At 40.5% G+C, this 17,579-nt stretch overlaps 3 protein-coding genes across 3 annotated transcripts; 1 reads left to right on the forward strand and 2 right to left on the reverse strand.

The window, feature by feature from the left end:
- Positions 1-4,892: 4,892 nt before the first annotated feature.
- On the reverse strand, positions 4,893-7,915 carry LOC127067422 (SKI/DACH domain-containing protein 1-like). Its single transcript, XM_051002271.1, has one exon. It carries the CDS (start codon positions 7,613-7,615, stop codon positions 6,848-6,850), a length of 768 nt encoding a protein of 255 aa, XP_050858228.1. The 5' UTR covers positions 7,616-7,915; the 3' UTR covers positions 4,893-6,847.
- Positions 7,916-13,281: 5,366 nt separating this feature from the next.
- LOC127067787 (cuticle protein 18.6-like) lies at positions 13,282-16,653 on the reverse strand. Its single transcript, XM_051003120.1, has 4 exons — positions 16,451-16,653; positions 16,106-16,347; positions 14,044-14,236; positions 13,282-13,779 (listed from the first exon to the last, which is right to left on the reverse strand). Exons 1-4 carry the CDS (start codon positions 16,460-16,462, stop codon positions 13,555-13,557), a joined length of 672 nt encoding a protein of 223 aa, XP_050859077.1. The 5' UTR covers positions 16,463-16,653; the 3' UTR covers positions 13,282-13,554.
- On the forward strand, positions 14,377-15,216 carry LOC127067424 (neuropeptide-like 3). The gene is made up of 2 exons (XM_051002273.1): positions 14,377-14,620; positions 14,802-15,216. The coding sequence occupies exons 1-2, from the start codon at positions 14,609-14,611 to the stop codon at positions 15,030-15,032; spliced, it is 243 nt and encodes an 80-aa protein (XP_050858230.1). The 5' UTR covers positions 14,377-14,608; the 3' UTR covers positions 15,033-15,216.
- Positions 16,654-17,579: the final 926 nt, after the last annotated feature.

Consider the following 17,579-nt stretch of genomic DNA (forward strand, 5'->3'; position numbering starts at 1 on the left):
ATATAGGTATATACGATATGTATGTATATATGATAAAATAAATATACTATTTTCGTTCGTCCATAACCGAGCTTAGCTTCGTTAAAATTTCTGTGGAAAAGCGTCCGTCGAGATTATTCTTTATATATCTTACGTCATAGAACGTTGTTGCACTCTCGAATGCGGGTCAAAACGTATTTACGTTAGGCGCTGCGACTAGGAACGCTGGTACCCGAACTATTTGGCGGAGAAACCATTAGAGCAGTCCAGTCTGTAGAAGACCATGAACGTTTCACCAGAGTAGATCTAATGCGATCGGACTAAACTCGGAGAGTTAGATCGGAGCGGTTAAGTAGTAAATCCAAATGGTGCCCAGACCGTCTAGTTTTCGCTACTCGCAAGCGCAGTAGTAAAATACGATGTATGTCGGACATTCGACAGCTATGCTTCTCATCGACGAAGAAAATATACATGAAGGAAGAAGAAATAAAAGAAAAAAGAAAAAAAAAGAAGAAAGAAGAAAAATAGAAAATTATAAAACATTCGTAATTCACGCAAACCGATCAAAGAAATTTGTCGAGGATGATAGTATAGGTTCCCTCTGGAGACACCGATCCGACTCGAAGGCTCATCTTTCGAGAAATAGCGACTATCCATGGGGAAAAGGAAGTGACCCAGATTGGACGGTGTAAGTGCACATGGTGTACGTCATGCCGAAGGACAGCGACGAATAGGGTGCGCGTACACGCGACGTCGATTCCGGTCGGGTTCGGGACACGTTTCGGAAGGCTACGAGCTAGCGGAGAAGGCAACGTAGTAGCTAGGTTTATACGTAGCTGCGACGAAGAAGTCAAAGGGTATGGGATTAAGCTCCGACCGAGTTTGCTCGGGCAGACTTCGCGTTCCCGGAACTGGGCCACGTTGTCAGTGGCCTTCTCAATGACGACGATGACGTCATTACGTCAGAATCAAAACTGGGTCGAATACGATGGATAAGGCGAAAGGGGGGGGGGTGGGGACTTTGGTCAAAGGGTGTTAATGGCGGTGATGCGCTACTCGAATCAGAAGATTCTACGAAGGCGAAACGATCCGTCGGCAGAGTTCTTTTTCAGTTTCTCTTTTTTTTCGTTTTTCTTTTTATTTCACGAGTTCTCGAATCAATTCAAATATCTTTTACTGCATACGTACACGCATTAGTCACATATGACACATTTCGTAAGATCAAGCAAGCTCGCAATAACCCGGAGTGCCTGATAAAGCGAGTGTGCTTCCAGCCGAGCCCTTTGCCCATCGATGATTTTTTACGGTTCGTTTGTATCAATAGTATTCGACTTGGCAAACGTCCCTGAATCTGTCTCTCCTTTCATAGAAATTTCACTTCGAAACGAAAGCTTTCCTTTCGCAGAGGATAATAATAGCTATTGTTTGCTATTGTTCGTGATTGTAACGGAGTATTAATGAAAGAGACATTTATCGTAACTATAGTCATTGTTTTCCGTGTAAGAGGAAAAGAGATGTATTCGAGGTAAACCGAGCGCGAAGTAGATCGAGAACAGCTTTTGCCTTCGTCATTGAGCGTGCGTGCATGCGTACTCCTTCTGCTACTTATGCGCGTATCGGTTAAACTTCCTACGTCAATGAGTTATGAGAAATTTTTATTGCATAACGCGTACGTCTCCCTTCTAACGAAATGATAAAAATTGTTCACGAGGCTTGAATCAATCCGGTATCGATAGGGAAACGTTAAATAAATTTCTGAATGAACTATGATATTTCATGGGGAGTGACGCGTTCCTGATCTGGGTCAAGCTGTCGTGAATGGGGTTACTCTGCGCACGGGTGACGTCACCGTTACAGGGTGCAAACCACTGCAACTGGGTCATTTCTTACATTAGTTCTGTCATGGCCATGGTAAAATGCAACTCGCATTTTCCTCCCTTTCTCTCTCTCTCTCTCTCTCTCTCTCTCTCTCTCTCTCGGTCTCTCGCTCGCACGCACACATTCACACCTGCGCGTACTGTATTCTATATACGTATACGTCGAACAAACGAGTCGCGCGTAACGCGTATTTCTTGATTAGAAACACAATCAATTGAACGAGATGAAAGAAAATAGGAGAAACCGAAGCATTGTGTTATTTCCATTACGTTTACTTTGCCTTTCAGGTAAGCGCTGATACTGAATGAATTAAATACATCAATGAACGCGTACGTACGCTATAACGCGATGTTACTTCGTTTTCTCGTTACGAGTTCGAACTTTTCTTTTTATACATTTCTTTATTTTCGATTTGTTTCTCTTGTTCTTTCAACTTAGAAGAACATTATGCTATATGCTAATCGGGAAAGTAGTTCTTACAAAGGAACTTGACGTGTTCCAAGCTGGTCGATTAATCGAATCACGTAATACACCCAGTTCGCGAACGTCTACCGCAAATCCCGATAAAGTACTTATGGTCCCTCGACCACCTACGGTCCTAAACAGAAATTAGGTCGTCGTGCGATACCATTTTCGATGACATATATGGGTCATCTTTTCTCATTCTCGAACGTTACGTTACAAGTTACGTACACGTAGTTGATACTGCTCGAAATTGTGTCTTTAAATTTTAATTTTATATCAAAATTGTTACATACGATAGCAATAATTCCTAAATCGTAAATAAATTTCATACGATGATTCGTTTTATTGGAATTATTCTCGACGATAGAAAGGTCAAGCTATTGCGTTGCAAACGAGGTTGCAACGAAGGTTACGTTAACAAAGCTGCTTTTCGAATTTGTGTATATCGATGTAAAAAAAAGTGTATTCGAGGTCGGTACTGATCAAAGGGAGAAACTAAAGACGTTCGATCGAGTTTTAGTTGGAACAAAACGCGATAATGAGCTTAGACGGGAACGAGCTAGATGGGTATGGTCGATGATTGGGATTGGAATAGATTATATAACAATTATCGAGTATCCATGGAAATTTATCTTGTTTAAAGCACACTCGCTTGATAACCAGGCTCTGTTTATGAAATCTTTGTGTTCCTAGAATCAATGGATTTCATTGTTCGATAAGAGAGGATTTTAATAATGATCGATTGAAATTAATTTGTTATATAGAAATTATACAAGTATGTCCGCGTTTCGATTTTTTCAAATTTAAAATTACCTGTGACGCAGATACCTTTCACCGAGGCCGAGCTTAATGCACCCTCTTTCCCCATTTAGTCCAGCCTGTAATATACAACTTAACGAGTAGCTCGATCTGTCCAAATTGAGATCAAGAGGGTTGCCCAAGCACGAGGGAGAGAGCGAGAGAGAGAGAGAGGGGGGGGGGAGAAGGAAAGAGAAAAAAGAGGGAGGAGGTGGGAAAGGCAAAAAAAGCTAAATGGGATCAAAGCTTTCCGAGTTCAACGACCTACGGATAAAGTCTCGTATTACTGCGAAGCTTTTCGGAAACTTTTTTCCTTTCTCTTCTTATCAACTTTGTTATCCTTTGTTCTTTTTCTTGGTCTTTCCTTTCCAACCTTCGTCTCATCCTTTTTCCTGTCCTCGCTATGAAAGGGAATACAGAACGAGGACACGTCTGACGCATCTTCCGCGTAAGCGATGCTTCGACGATACGATAACGATGCCATTAAAGAATTCTATGTGAATTTTTTTTTCGTCCTTATTTTTTTTTCTTTTGTTTTGTTTGTTTGCTTTTTGTTTGTTTTTTTTTTTGAAGCGTTACTTTCGATCAAAGCTATTTTCGAAGAAATTCTAGTATCGCTATTATAGGAATAATGTTATATCTATTCTTAAAAAAAAATATTTATAATTTGGATAATTCTAGCTCGATCGTTGGAAATACATGTGTTTAATAATATAATGCCATGTATGTATTTATTAATGTATTACACCAATAATATAAGATGTATTTTTACTTGCAATAGTATTTCTTCGGGAAAGGTAAACTCGTGGATGGCTTTCGGAATGGGGTAGATAAAAAAAGAAAATGAATAGGAAAATCAATAGAGAGTTTTAGAATGAAAAACGTTTATTTGAAACATAAACTACGTTGACATAGATAATAATACAAAACATTCAGTCCTGTGATAATTGATCATCTCTCAATTTCATTCTTACACGACAACCATGAATGTTACATGTCGTCCCTTCTTTCGCTTATTTTAATTGATTTATTTTTTTATATTTACATACGTGCGTTCATCAATTCACATTATTAATATTTGGCAATCGACTCACGTTGATCATACGCGAAATGGATTCGCATATTCGCACAGACACGCGGGGATATCTACAAGGCACTAGATGGGTCGCACAAACAATCCGTCGATGAAATTCTCTATCTTTCTTTCTCATTTTTTTACTTTCATACTATCTGACTTATCTTTCTATCTCTTTTCTACGTATTTTCACGTTACTGTCACCATCGTGCCGCCTCGTTCATTGCGAACACATAGGAAGGGGAGAATGGTCTCTTTATTCGTCGGACGGGAAGAAAACGCGGCTCCGTAAATTTTTTTTCTTTTTATCTACCGATAAAATACCCTTCTTTCCCTGTAATTAATTTCTCCTTTTTTTGTTCTTTTCTTTTTTGTTTTTTTCTTTCCTTTCTTTTTTGTCTCTTCTTAATACTTTGGACCGAAAGTTGAAAGATCTAAATGACGTATCGTTCTTTTTATCCGCGTTATGATATGTACTGATCGAATCGTTGATAACGCTAAGACCGCACATCCGTTCCTTTTCTACCCTTCTTTAAGATTATCTACTCGGAATTTTTTCTTTCTTTTTTTCTCTTCTTCTTGTGACGTTTATCTAAATCAAAGAGTTCGTCGGCCGTTCATCCTCGTTGATAAAAATGTGCAAACGCGATATTTCTCGATCTATATATCGAGAAAGATACCGTTTGGAGAATTTAGGAAAATATCTTTTGGAATTCGTTCGAATAAAGAGGATGCGAGCTGTGAATAATACGTTCCTTTCGTTTCTCTTAGAGAAGAGTAGATATTTGTTCGGTCGTTTAATGGGTGAGGGGAGGGAGGAGGAGGCCCTTTGTTTTAATCATTTCGTTCGATCATTTTAAACTAAACGACGGTCGTACGCGTCGACGTAATTGACATTTGGCTGCGCACGACGACGCGAGCAAACGTCGACGCACGTAATTATTTTACGTTCTAAAGTAAAATGTCCAACGGAGACGTCGAATAGGGTGAGCAAGCGCGGGATGACATATAAAACGCGTTGACGCGTTTCTCTTTTTCTTTTTTTCTTTCTTTCTTTTTGGTTTTTTTCCTTATACACAAGCACGAGCAGTTACTTTTAATCCTTCGCGATCTTGAACGATCAAAAATATATCTTTTGCTTTGTTTTTTTCCTCGAATTATTACTCCTTTTACCAATTAATTTCGTACCGATCATCCCCAGCAGTGAGTTTCGATCGCGAAGGATTAACAATGTGACGACGATCCATCGTTAGACTAAAATCCCTAAGGCTTGGCATCGATGAATGAAACTAGTAACTCGGAAGATTTAATAATCTTACGAGAATTCGTCTATGATATTTTCTTAGATGTCGACTAATTAACTCGATTAAAACACGTCGCTAATTAATGATTAATCGATAGAACTGCTACGTAAGGAGAATATAGATTGCGAGACAGTCGTACTACGACGTGACTCCAAACTGTTTTTAGATAATTATGTACGTATATATGTATGCATGAACAAGTAATTATCTGTTATTCTCTCTGTCTCTCTCTCTCTCTCTCTCTTTCTCTCTCTTCAAGCGGTTTATTCGTCATTAAAACCTGCAACTTCTAAAATACTCCTTTCTTTTTCTTCAAATCTACACAGTCGACGCGGTGTTAGCTTGCTTCGGTTTTCTCTTTCTTTTTACAGAGATCGATAATCGTAAGATTATGGAATCTATGGATATTTAAATGTCATATCGTCTCGCGTCTTCGTATATACTTTGTCTAATCTGTTCCTTGATATTGTGATGATAGGCTCTCTGAATATAATATATCTATATGTATATCGTGTGAATGTATACAAGTGCGTGTGTGTGTGTGTGTATATATATATACATATATATATACGAATGTTTAAATGGGTGTGGAGGGAACTTTGGCTCCATTTTTTTCTGTTTTTTTTCTTTTTTTTCAGAAACGAATCGCCTCGTGAAATATTTGCGATGTACTAAGCCGCTCGACATTAAAAAGATCCTACGTGATCCTTGTAAAAATGCGATGAAAAAGTTGTTTTTGTCGTCGTCCTTTCTTCTTAATTATTCCCGTTGTTTAGAAGCAAAGCCATACTTTACAATCTCGGCTTCCACGTAGTCTCGAGTATCCAACGATTCTTCGAGTCTTTCGAGACTCCAGCAAGTTGGACAGAATTCGCAGCTCGTCAATTTTTTTGTGTCTTTCCCTGTTTAAGTCTTGAGTAAAAGTATAAATATATCACATATACGTATACGGTATGTCATATAAAATACTTTCGAAATAAACGTAGAAAGAGTATTCGCAAAAGTTTAGTTCCCCGTGAGAGCGACAGTAGAAAAAATTCCAAGAGCTCTCGGCAGGATGTCGATTAGATTTTTCCTCGAAAAAGATCGTCTCGATGCGATATTAGGCTCATATACGGATTGATCCCATTCAATGAATTCGTTTCGATATTTCGCATTCGATTATACGCATTCGTTTTATCTTCGGAAGCGTAAGCTACGAAGAAAGCGAAGTGAACGAATCAAAAGGAAGATAACGTAAGAGGAAGACGATAAAGATTGCTCTCGATGTCCGAATCTCCAAACTTTTCGCAGAAACCTTGTAACTCTGGATTCCGTTCTAAGCGGAGACGATGGAAGGACAGCAAACTTATCGATAGAGCCCTATCGAGTCTTGACAAGTGCAGGGCATCATCAGCTGCTGGGTCGCGTTTCTGGGCACTCTTTGAGTCGGTAGACCGGAGAGTCCTCTTACGTAGGTATAGGAGACCGGACTTCTGAGGATTCTCTTTGGACTCTTTTTCGCGTGCTTCTTATCCTTGCTCTCCCATTTCGATGATATTTTGAGGGTCTGGAAAGCGCGTCTAAGGGTCTCGGCGGTGGACGACCTTTTCATGCTGTCGCTATCGCTGCTACTGTGAGCGTCCGATGGACTTGGCGAGTAAGAAGGAGATTCACTTACGCGTTGATGTCCCCTGACATCGCTAGGACTCCATGATCTCGATGACTTCGCTCGTGTACGCTCGACGCTTCTCTGCACGCTCGACAATCGTTCCTGCGATCTCGTCGGTCGACCACGGAATCTGTCCAGATAGCAATGACTTCTAGGAGATCTGTTGACTCTGCAGAGACGCTCGGCGCTACCACGACGAGACAATCTTTCGGCGCTACCGCTGCTACCACCGCTGCTGCAGCCACTGTCGGTGCTACACTCGTCGTCGATCAGCTCTAATCTATGACCACTGGGATCGCGATTATGCTGACGCGACTGTTGCCGATGAAGCTGTTGCTGATGAGGCTGTTGCTCTTGTTGACGATACTCGTGATGGTGATGGTGATGGTGATGGTGATGATGATGATGGTGATGGTGATCGGGACGATGCTCGTCCGAGTCCGTTAATCTCGTTGAATCTTCCATGCTCGATCGAGTCGTATGCACCAGAATCACTGGCAATGACCTGCGCCACTCGGTTACGCTGGCACCGAGTCGGAAAAGATTCTTCTTCGGTTGATCCAGGTGTACGGAATGAATTGCCGTTCTTTTTCGTTCGATCGTTCGATCGCTCGGTGAAATCTTATTGCTTCGATTGTTCTTCTTTCGTTCAACAAAACACCTTCCACTTTGAAAAGCACCACTTCAGCTTTCGAGCTATTATTCGAAGTAAGGAACTAACTTTTCTTTTCAGCGAATAGTGGATCGGCACTTCCTCAACGTCGAAGCTTTGTTTACGATTTCGAACTGAGCTGGTGGCGATGGTCGCGCACCTTTATAGACCCTGCTAAGCGATGTCACGTCGCGCGCATGCTTGCCGCACCACGTGAGGGTGTGAGAGATTCTCCGAGGGTGATGAACAAATAGACGAGGAGAGAGTGAAAGAGAGAAAGGGAAAGAGAGGGGATGAATAGGGGCTCGAAGATGACTCCGAAAGAAACGTAAGACGAATTTAGCAAGAATCTTTCCATCGGTTCCTTTGAGATTCTCTTCGAGACACTTCATTATGGAAAGAAAAGTCAACAAAATTACGAGTTCGTTTATTCGAAATTTTTCTTCGCGACGAAACTTGACGCCTTCGATGATCGACAATCGTTAAATCGAATAAAATTGCCGTCGGAGGAGGAAAAGGTCACGAGAATCGAAGTATGCGTTTCCGTTAAATCGAATTTAGGGTTCATTTGGCGAAATATTTCGAACGTGAAATTTTCCTGAACTTTGATATTAGAAAAAAAATTTGCGAGAATAAAAATACGTTCATCCTCCCACTGTAAGTACGAAAGGTAAGGGGATTTATAAAATGACTTGGGTCATTTATTTGTACGTTCGCATTGTTTCAAACGCAAAATGGATTTCGAACGGATTAGACGGTTAAGATACGAAGAGACGAATATTTGGGTATCGATCAGCGTCGATTTCGAGCGGTGGTGTCTCTCTCGAAGGATTAAAGGATTAAAACTTATTAATCCGTGGTCCGAGCTCTCTCTCTCTCTCTCTTGACGTACGTAAGAAAGGAAGAAGACATGGCGTAGGTCGAGGTTTCTCGTCTCGAACGTAACGTCATTATCCTTTCCGTCTACGTCTCCGTTAGGAACGAAACGTCTTATAATATTTGAGATCGATTATTAAGCCAGGTCTATTCGCTTCTTTTTAACTTTATCACTTATCCAACGTTAGCAAGGAACAATTGCTCGTTTTCATTAGATAAGTAGATACATATTAATAATTACAAAATCATTAGATATTCCGAACAGAATGTGGGCAGATGTATTGTAGGATCGTCGTAGCACGTGTAGAAACACGCGAACTACGAGTTATACGTTCGACCGAGAGTTATGCGAACAGATCCTATTTCTATATTTCTCTTTCTGTCGTGTTACCTCGAACGTAAGCAATCCGATCGAATTGTAACTTTGATCGAGAAGAATATATCCGTTCCAAACGAAGTTTATCGCTCGAGAACATTACACTTTTTCCCCAAAGGTAAAAGGCATACGGCTTACGTTTCATCGAAAGCCGAAGACTTCGTAGTTCTTCTTACGACCCCACTCCGTCTCTGTTCTATAGGTCTATTCTATGTGGGCGGTATCTTGGGTCCTTCTCGAGTTAGAAAAACCTACGAAAAGTACATATCTTGTTACCAGTCGGTACTCTTGCTTCTAGCCGAGGAAAAGAAAAGGACGGGGAAAGAAACTTTATATGGCAACTTTTTTCTCTCTTTCTCTCGCTAATTTCTTTTATTCCGATCGTCGATGACATTGCACTTACTCTCTTTCCTTCTTTCTTGTCTGCAAGGATAAATTAAGGAACGAGTCGTCCGAAGACTACGGTAAAGAGTCTTAATTTTAATTGGCGAATTATACAGGAATTATTCGGAGGCTGGATAATCTGAAAACGAATTATATATCGGTCTTTGGTTTGGGGTTGCCGCGGCTATTGAACTCGACGATCGATTTGAAAGGGTGGATGAACTGGTGGTACTGTCGCTTCTAGTGCTGTTGTTACTGCTGCTGCTGTTGCTGTCGCTACTGCTCCGTTGATAACAACGTGGTGGAGTGTATGCACTCGCGAAGAATCAATATCTCTACTCTGGCTCAACTGATGGCTATTTCACGATCGTTTGACGAATTTTTAATGCGAATATCTCGCTTAATCCTATTTTTAGAGAAACTGTAATATGATATGAATATTATTGATATCCGAAGATCATGACGCATGGAAAAGAATTATTACATAAAATGTTTACGAACGACGTATTCTACAGACATCGAGTTCTTGCTTCTCCTCGCGAAAATATTTACGGATCGTAACATCGACTCCGTGATCTATTTTTCGTAATTCTCTTGTATCTTTGTAATTTCACGAGGAGCGGTGGACAAGGATGCGCGGTGGGCGTAGATTATTTTCGCGATTGTCGTAGTCAATCTAGGGTTGTTCGAGGGTCATGAATGCCCCCTTATCAAGGAATAATTTATCCGTGCCCTCAATTGCGGATACGTCGGGAAAACATCGCAGCGTCTCTCCCTCTCTCCCTCTCTCCCTCTCTCTCTCTCTCTCTCTCTCTCTCTCTCTCTCTGTTCTCGTACCACGTAATTTTCAAACGATTGCGGAATATTACAAGTGACCTCGATAAAAAGGAATAACAAGAAAAAACGGTATAAAAAAATTGAAGTATACGTCACATAGAGACCTTGCTCTTCGATTAATTCATTTTTTTTTTTAATGCCAAATGATTAGTATAGGCTGTGGAAAATTTAAGGTACGAACGAAAAGGAAACGAAGCATTCAACCTCGTAATCTTTTTCGTCTGTTTTATTTTTGGCTCTTTCTTTCTCTCTCTCTCTCTCTCTCTCTCTCTCTCCGTTTTTTTTCTCTGTTTATCGTCGAGGAAGATTAATTCGAATCTCCTGCAACTCTCCTCGATCTCTCTGACTCTCTTAGTCGAAAAATCGCGTCTTAAAGATGAAATTTATTTTAAATCTTGAGATAAACGATAGAAATGAAATCGTCATTGAACGGACCTAGGGACAGAAATCATTTTGTTAAAAAAACAAAGACGCACGTAATCGTGACATTGTGTTTACATTCACATAATCATCGAGTATTGTTATCATCGGTTACATAATTATACCATGAAACGTAAAAACAAAAGCTTTTGCGTTATGCAACCATACACGGTACATTCGAACGTATCGTACATGTATAGTGACGATCGTCAATGTTGGGACAGAGTTCGATTGGTTTCGAGTGCAATTATTCAAGTTCAAAAAAAAGAAAGTTCAAATCGTCGATGTTTTCTTTCATTTGATCTTTGCATAAACGAGCAAGCCTCTGTTAAAAAATGTTAACCAGTAATGACGAAAAATTAGGACAACTCTTAATAATATATTCCAACCGAGAAAAGTTTATTCCTCTTTGTTCCAAGTCAATCCGTTTCTCTTACACGCAATATTACGAATTTCCAATAATTTAAAACAATAGTTTTCCTTAAGCTGCTAGTTATGTTATATCGAATTGTGACAAACGTAAATAATTATTTCTGATAAAAGGTTGCGCAATAGACGCAAATACAATATAAGCTCTCCTGAAATAGCGATCGTTGCGTACATTATTACGGATTGGAACATCTCGTATTTGTCTGTATATTCAATCAGATTTGTAAAACTGTTACGCGTTCGTTAATAGAACATTTCGTAATTATATGCGTTATGTCTCATGATAATAATAGAAAACAACGCAAATATATGTAATTGTAGCGCTTATCGAATCCTTTTATCATAAATCTATATAATCTGGATGCAATCGTTTCTTCGCAGAAATATAATTTCGATCGTGATCCAATCGTGTCTTTGTCATTAAAATACGTTCAAACTTTGAACTAATATCCGTCTAATTTTAATCGATCATCATTTATTTTCACGTCTGATCGGAAAATAATTCTTAGAAATAATATTTGATTTTTAACAATTTCCGAGAAATATTATTGTTAGAAAGTATCTTACGTGAATCTATTCCGATATTTAATTAGCAGCTTATGTATTAACAAGGATTACACAATAATGTCAATTAGGAGATAAAATGGATAATAATAGGAATACGTATCGCATGATTATTATAGAGAATATAGACATTTGCATTTGATTATATACCTAATTATCTAAATACTTTCGTCATCATTTATCAGATCCGAATTCTCACGTATTCGACAAATATTTATCAACGTTATCTGGGATGAAACAATATAGTTATTTAATCAAAGCAATTTATTATATTAAAACTATCACGTAACTAAAGTGACTGAGACACTCGACAAGTCCATTTTTTGTCTTTACCTACCTTTGATGATTTAAAATTCACCCGATATCGCTTAAAGTTTTAAATGACCTTCCGAAAGAAGCGTCCGCCGCGTCTTCCGTGACCGTCTTCTTGAAGTTATTGGTCAACAACGGTCTGCAACTATCAAGGAGCCGACTTTCTAAACCTTTCAGAATGTGCCTTCCTTTGGTAATACGTGCATGTAATTTTTAGTAGTAATACCTCTATAGGTATATTCGATTGGCAGAGTTTGCGTTAAACATTTATTACGTTATCGAAGATAAATCATTGTTTCTACTAAAAGTGTAATATCAAGGCGCAAAAAAAAAAAGAAAGGAAAAGAAAAGAAAAAGAAAAAGAAAAAAAATGGAAAAACGAACAATTCATGCGAGAGAGTAGCAATTTACTTGAGGAAATTATAAATAACTCGCGGTCACAGGTGCGAACCTGCAGTTTCAGGGACGGCCAACGAACCCTGAGAACGAAATGAAGAATGTCTAGTACTTGCAGTGTACACGTATGCATGTATACGCGTGTATATACACACATACACACGTATACATATGTACGTATGCATGCATACATATACGTATATGCATTATTACATTATTCCTCTATTCGTTTTTAATAAGTAAGACGAAACACTGATCGTTCGTGCAAGAAGATAATGATAGAACGTCTCTATAAAAATTCGTAATAAATCGTTGTCGAAAGAGAAGAAAATCTGTGATTGACGAGTGGATGAAATTACGATTGCAGACCTTGCTCCTTTGTGTTTCGTGGCCTTGGCAACGAGCAATACAGCTCCCGGCGGATACATCGCCGGTGGACCAGCGTTACCTTCCAGCGATGACCGCACCTGCGTTCACTCACAAAGCGTCTCTGGTCTAAGCAGCACAACAAAAATAGTTCCATGATGAAAGCCAAGAAATCGGACGGTACTCGATCACGTACGATTACGAATTTTCGAATTTGGCCCTCTTTCCCTCTCTCCCTCTCTCTCTCTCTTTCTCTGTCCGTCTGTCTGTCTCCGTCGGCTTACGTGACAGGAATCTGTCGTAAATTTTGATCGACTCGCATCGAGGAATCGTAGATTTATCGTAAATCTACCTACTTATCTGCATACGTATTCTCTTTAGTCACGAACGAAGAAAGTAGTCAAGGCAATTGCGTGCATTGCCTGAATTATTTTGTCCAAATACCAAAAGGTGAAAATCGGTTCTTAATTTAACGAAAAAATCGGAAGAGAAGAAAAGAAGAAAGAACAACTGCGTGCGTGCCTTTCTCAAGCGGATTTATTGATTTTTAATTGCATGTTCACTGATGACTGGGATCGACGAGATCGATAATAAAAGGATCGGGAAGAATTTCGAAGGATTTTATCGGGACATGTTCGCAGAACGTACGGGCGATAATACGTGGAGGTAACGAAAAGAAAGTAGAGGGAAAGTAGAGGCAAAAAAAGTAATAAGAGGACAAATTAATAAGGAAGAAAAAGAAATGGGAATCGATGAATCGTAGCCAGGGTCCTGTTGAGTGTCTTCCTTTTTCTAGATGTAATATCCAGCTTTGTAGGCGTAAGGTACATAGCTGTACGGCGAAGCGTAGGTATTGTAAGCAAGCGGCGCTGAATATGCGGAATAGGCCACTGGCGTGCCGAGACTGGAAACGATCGGTGCACCAGCATAAGACGTCACCAAGGGAGCACTCAGAATAGCACCAGGTGCCGGTGCAGGTGCAGCTGCGGCAAAAGCCAATAAGGCGGCGAGGAGGAACTAGATTGGGACACATCGATTTTCAGATTAGTCCAAACCAAATATCAAATCTCTGTACGTCGAATCGTTTAAATCGCTTTGATCGATCGTTCGCGAAACGTCGTTGATGCGATAAAATCGTATGTAAAAATTCAACGTCTGTCCGTCGTTTATTTTTAATTGAAAAACTTTTTAAGTGAAAATGTTCGTATTGGCGTTACATATAGAAATAAATTCGAGTGCAAAAACTCGAAAGATATAACTCGGTAATATGTTTCAACTCACCAGCTTGAACATCTTGTTGATTCTAGCGTACGAACTGATTGGCGGTAGCAGAGTAATACCTGAAAATACGAGACGCGGCTCTCTTATATAGGAGGATTCCCGTGGATCCTCTTTACGCCCGCTTCCCCTTGCCATACGCATTGAATTTCTATACTCGGCGTCGTTCAGACATCGTACGGTGGAGGACGTCGCCCTATCGTCGTCGTCGTCGTCGTCGTCGTCGTCGTCGTCGTCGTCGTTGTCGTCATCGTCTTTGAGGTACAAGAGAAAACGAAAGCAACAGTTTGTTTCTTCCTCATCTCCCTTTTTTTTTCCACGCGACGGAACCAACCAATAGATGCGATGGACGCTCTTCTCAACGCTTTGCAAGAAAGGCCTGACCATGCATCAGAGTAGCGAGTAGGGAGGACGTGGCAATCCTCAAGGTTATTCCCGCTTCCAAGCCGGGCTCCGCGTTTCTCTCCTACTGTTCCAACTTGATCTCGCGACTATAAAAGAGAGCCCTCGATATAGGGAACGTTATTACTAGTTCATCGCGACCAGTAGAAAAATCAATCCTCCAAGAATGTTCAAGTTGGTAAGTGTTTATATATCTTTGTCATTTGTCGTGAAATTATAAGAACGGAAGGACTTCAAATTTTCGTGGAAGATTCGTGACACTGACTCTCTATGAGCAATTATAAAAATTCATTGATTCATATATCTGTACAAAATTATATTTCAATTTGTATTTGTCTGACAAAGAATTAATCTTTCAGATCGTTTTCATCGCCCTCGCGGCCGTCGCAGCGTCCGCTCCTGCACCAGCACCCTCGCCGATTTTCGCCGGGCCGATTGCTTATTCTGCCCCAATCGTTGCCGCACCTGCAGCCGTCAGCTCGTCGTACTCCTATTCGGCTCCGTTAACATACAAAACGTACGCAGCCCCTTTGACCTACGCCGCACCGTACGCACCTCTCGCCTACAAAGCAGCTTACGCGCTCGTCTAACCATCGCGACCCTTTAAACTATCGACGACCTTTGATTTCTCTCGTCACAGCCTTGAACCATCATCGTTCCATTGCAATTCACTTTTCGTACGGTAGAGAAGCAATCGCATTACGAAAACCTGATCGAAAACGAACAATGTTATATATCTCGAAAAGCAAATAAAAAATCTGCTAACTCTTTAAATCCTATTGTCGTCTAAATATTCTCCTCGTTATGCAAATCATTATGAAAATATTTATATGCATTCGTATGAAGCAACAAAAAATGCAAAAGCGCGGAACTCGTAAATTAATACATAAACGAGGAGCGAGAGTGCGAGAAGGCGATTAAAATGTGAGTGGCTCTCTCTCTCTCTCTCTCTCTCTCTTTCTTTCTTTCTCTCTCGTCTCATGAGAACCGACCAGACTCGGCGAACTTGAACTTGAGAAAAAATATGCGAGTTTTGCCTTGAAGTTCTCTGACATCACACCGAGATCCGGTTGAAGCGAACGTTCGCTCGAAACAGGATCGACCGTATGCGGAAAATGGTATCGCATTATAGAGCTCTCGACGATGACGGCGTCGAGATTATCTCGGGGTTGTTCGGTTAATTAAATGAAAATCAAACTCCGGACGCAATGTCGTTGCCATATTTGTTTAGCGCGACAGCACTTTTCCTTTCAAACTCGTATATAAAAATATGGTTCGAGCCCGTTATGTGAATTTATGGCAAATTTTTATTACATTCTTTAATGCATTCTTTTAACTACTTCTCCGGCACATTTCTAGCCAGCACAATATCCCGAACCGAGCCCGTGACCACAGAAAATTTCTTAAGAATTCTCTACCTTTTAAGGGCATCTACTTTACGCTTCTCTGGTATACCATGTCCTTTCACAAAATAGACGATTATTTGAAAATGACAAAGGGTAAGAAGATAGACATTTCAGAGGAAATTTTCTTGGAAGATGATTTATTGAATGAAAAATAAAACAGGTGACAAATGAACCAACATTTTTCCGTGCGCGATGTCACTTCTTTTAGTACGTATTACATGTGTGACGATAAGGAAAATGAACAAATATCGATTTACACTAAGGCAGGAGCAGCGTAGGCGGTGTATGCAGGTGCGATTGCATGAGTAGCGTAAGCCACGGGCGAGGCGGCATAGGCGATAGGTAACGCTGCCAAATTGTTGTAATTTCTCGCGATATATTGGCTGCTACTGGCGGTCACCAGCGGAGATGGCAGAGCCGCTAAGGCTGGCGCAGCCAAGTATCCTGGTGCTGGTGCAGGTGCACCGTAGACGGCGGCCACGATAGCGAAGAGGACACACTGAATAGAAAAACGGCGTAACGAGTTAGAAGTAAAAATTGAGATTAGAAAAATTATACACAACGTTGTAAACTATTTCTCCGTAAATGTAACATTTACTAACCAGCTTGAACATCTTGAAGGAAGTTGAGTTGGATCGACGATTACGATGGAATTTGAAGTAGAGCGTTTGGATTCTGTATCTTCGATCGAAACGGAAAGCGCTTTTATACTCGTCGCAAAGCTCACCCCTCCAGTAGGAATCTCTGCTTCTTCCTCTTTTTACATAACCTTGAATGCAGGATCTTGTACGTGGGTACGCATCTCGTCTCCACCTGCAAATATTTACTCGAGCGACGATCAAGAAGATTCTCTCTCTTTCTCTTCTCTTCTGTCATTCCGTATCGACATCGTGATCTATTCATCGATCTATCATTTCATCTCGCATCCATGAACGCTACCGAGGAATTTTTATGCAACGCCGTTGGGCTGCGTCTTTTAAAATTCAGCTCGTAGCGCCGAGACCTGGGCTAATCGTGCATAGAACTTGCCACATACTTCTCTATACGCGAGACGCATAAAAGAAAGAGATAGAAAGAGAATTGGGGGTATTCTGTAGTCGTGCATGACCTTGCCACACATTGTCTCCAAGTACGATTCGCGGTCGGAGAGATTATACAACCACCTACTACGACATAGCTTTACGTAATTTCTATTGGTCGCCTTCGATCGCATCGTACGAACTTCCGAGCTTAATTTCTATTTTAGGGTCGATCGGTCGATAGAATCGATCGAAACAAGGTCATCGAATGTGATTGAAAGGATAATACTCATTTGCAGGACTTCCACTATTCACCCTATCGATATTATTCGTCGAAATTAAAAAGAAATAGGAGAAGAGAATATTCAAACGATATTCCATGCAGAGATGCATGGAATTATTGGAATTATTATTTTTGTTAGATTTACATAAACCTTGGGAGGTAGAATGATCTGAAAAGGAGTTAAAAGGAAAAGTAGAAATTCGAGTATGGCGAAAGGAACGAAAGGAAGGTTTTCCTTCGAAGCTTATCGATCGAAAATCGGTGGGAGCAACTAGAGCTCGAAACAATACCACTTTGCATTCATTCTTTCGACGACAGTGAGAGCGATTTCGAACGAATTATTTCGTAAGGCTCGAACGAGAAGGGGAGCGGTTGGATGTCTCCTATAAATTGGTGGCAGGACGATTCGTTGTCACTCGTTGTCCACTC

This window comes from Vespula vulgaris, chromosome 11 (assembly GCF_905475345.1).
Source record: "Vespula vulgaris chromosome 11, iyVesVulg1.1, whole genome shotgun sequence".
Classification (NCBI taxonomy): domain Eukaryota; kingdom Metazoa; phylum Arthropoda; class Insecta; order Hymenoptera; family Vespidae; genus Vespula; species Vespula vulgaris.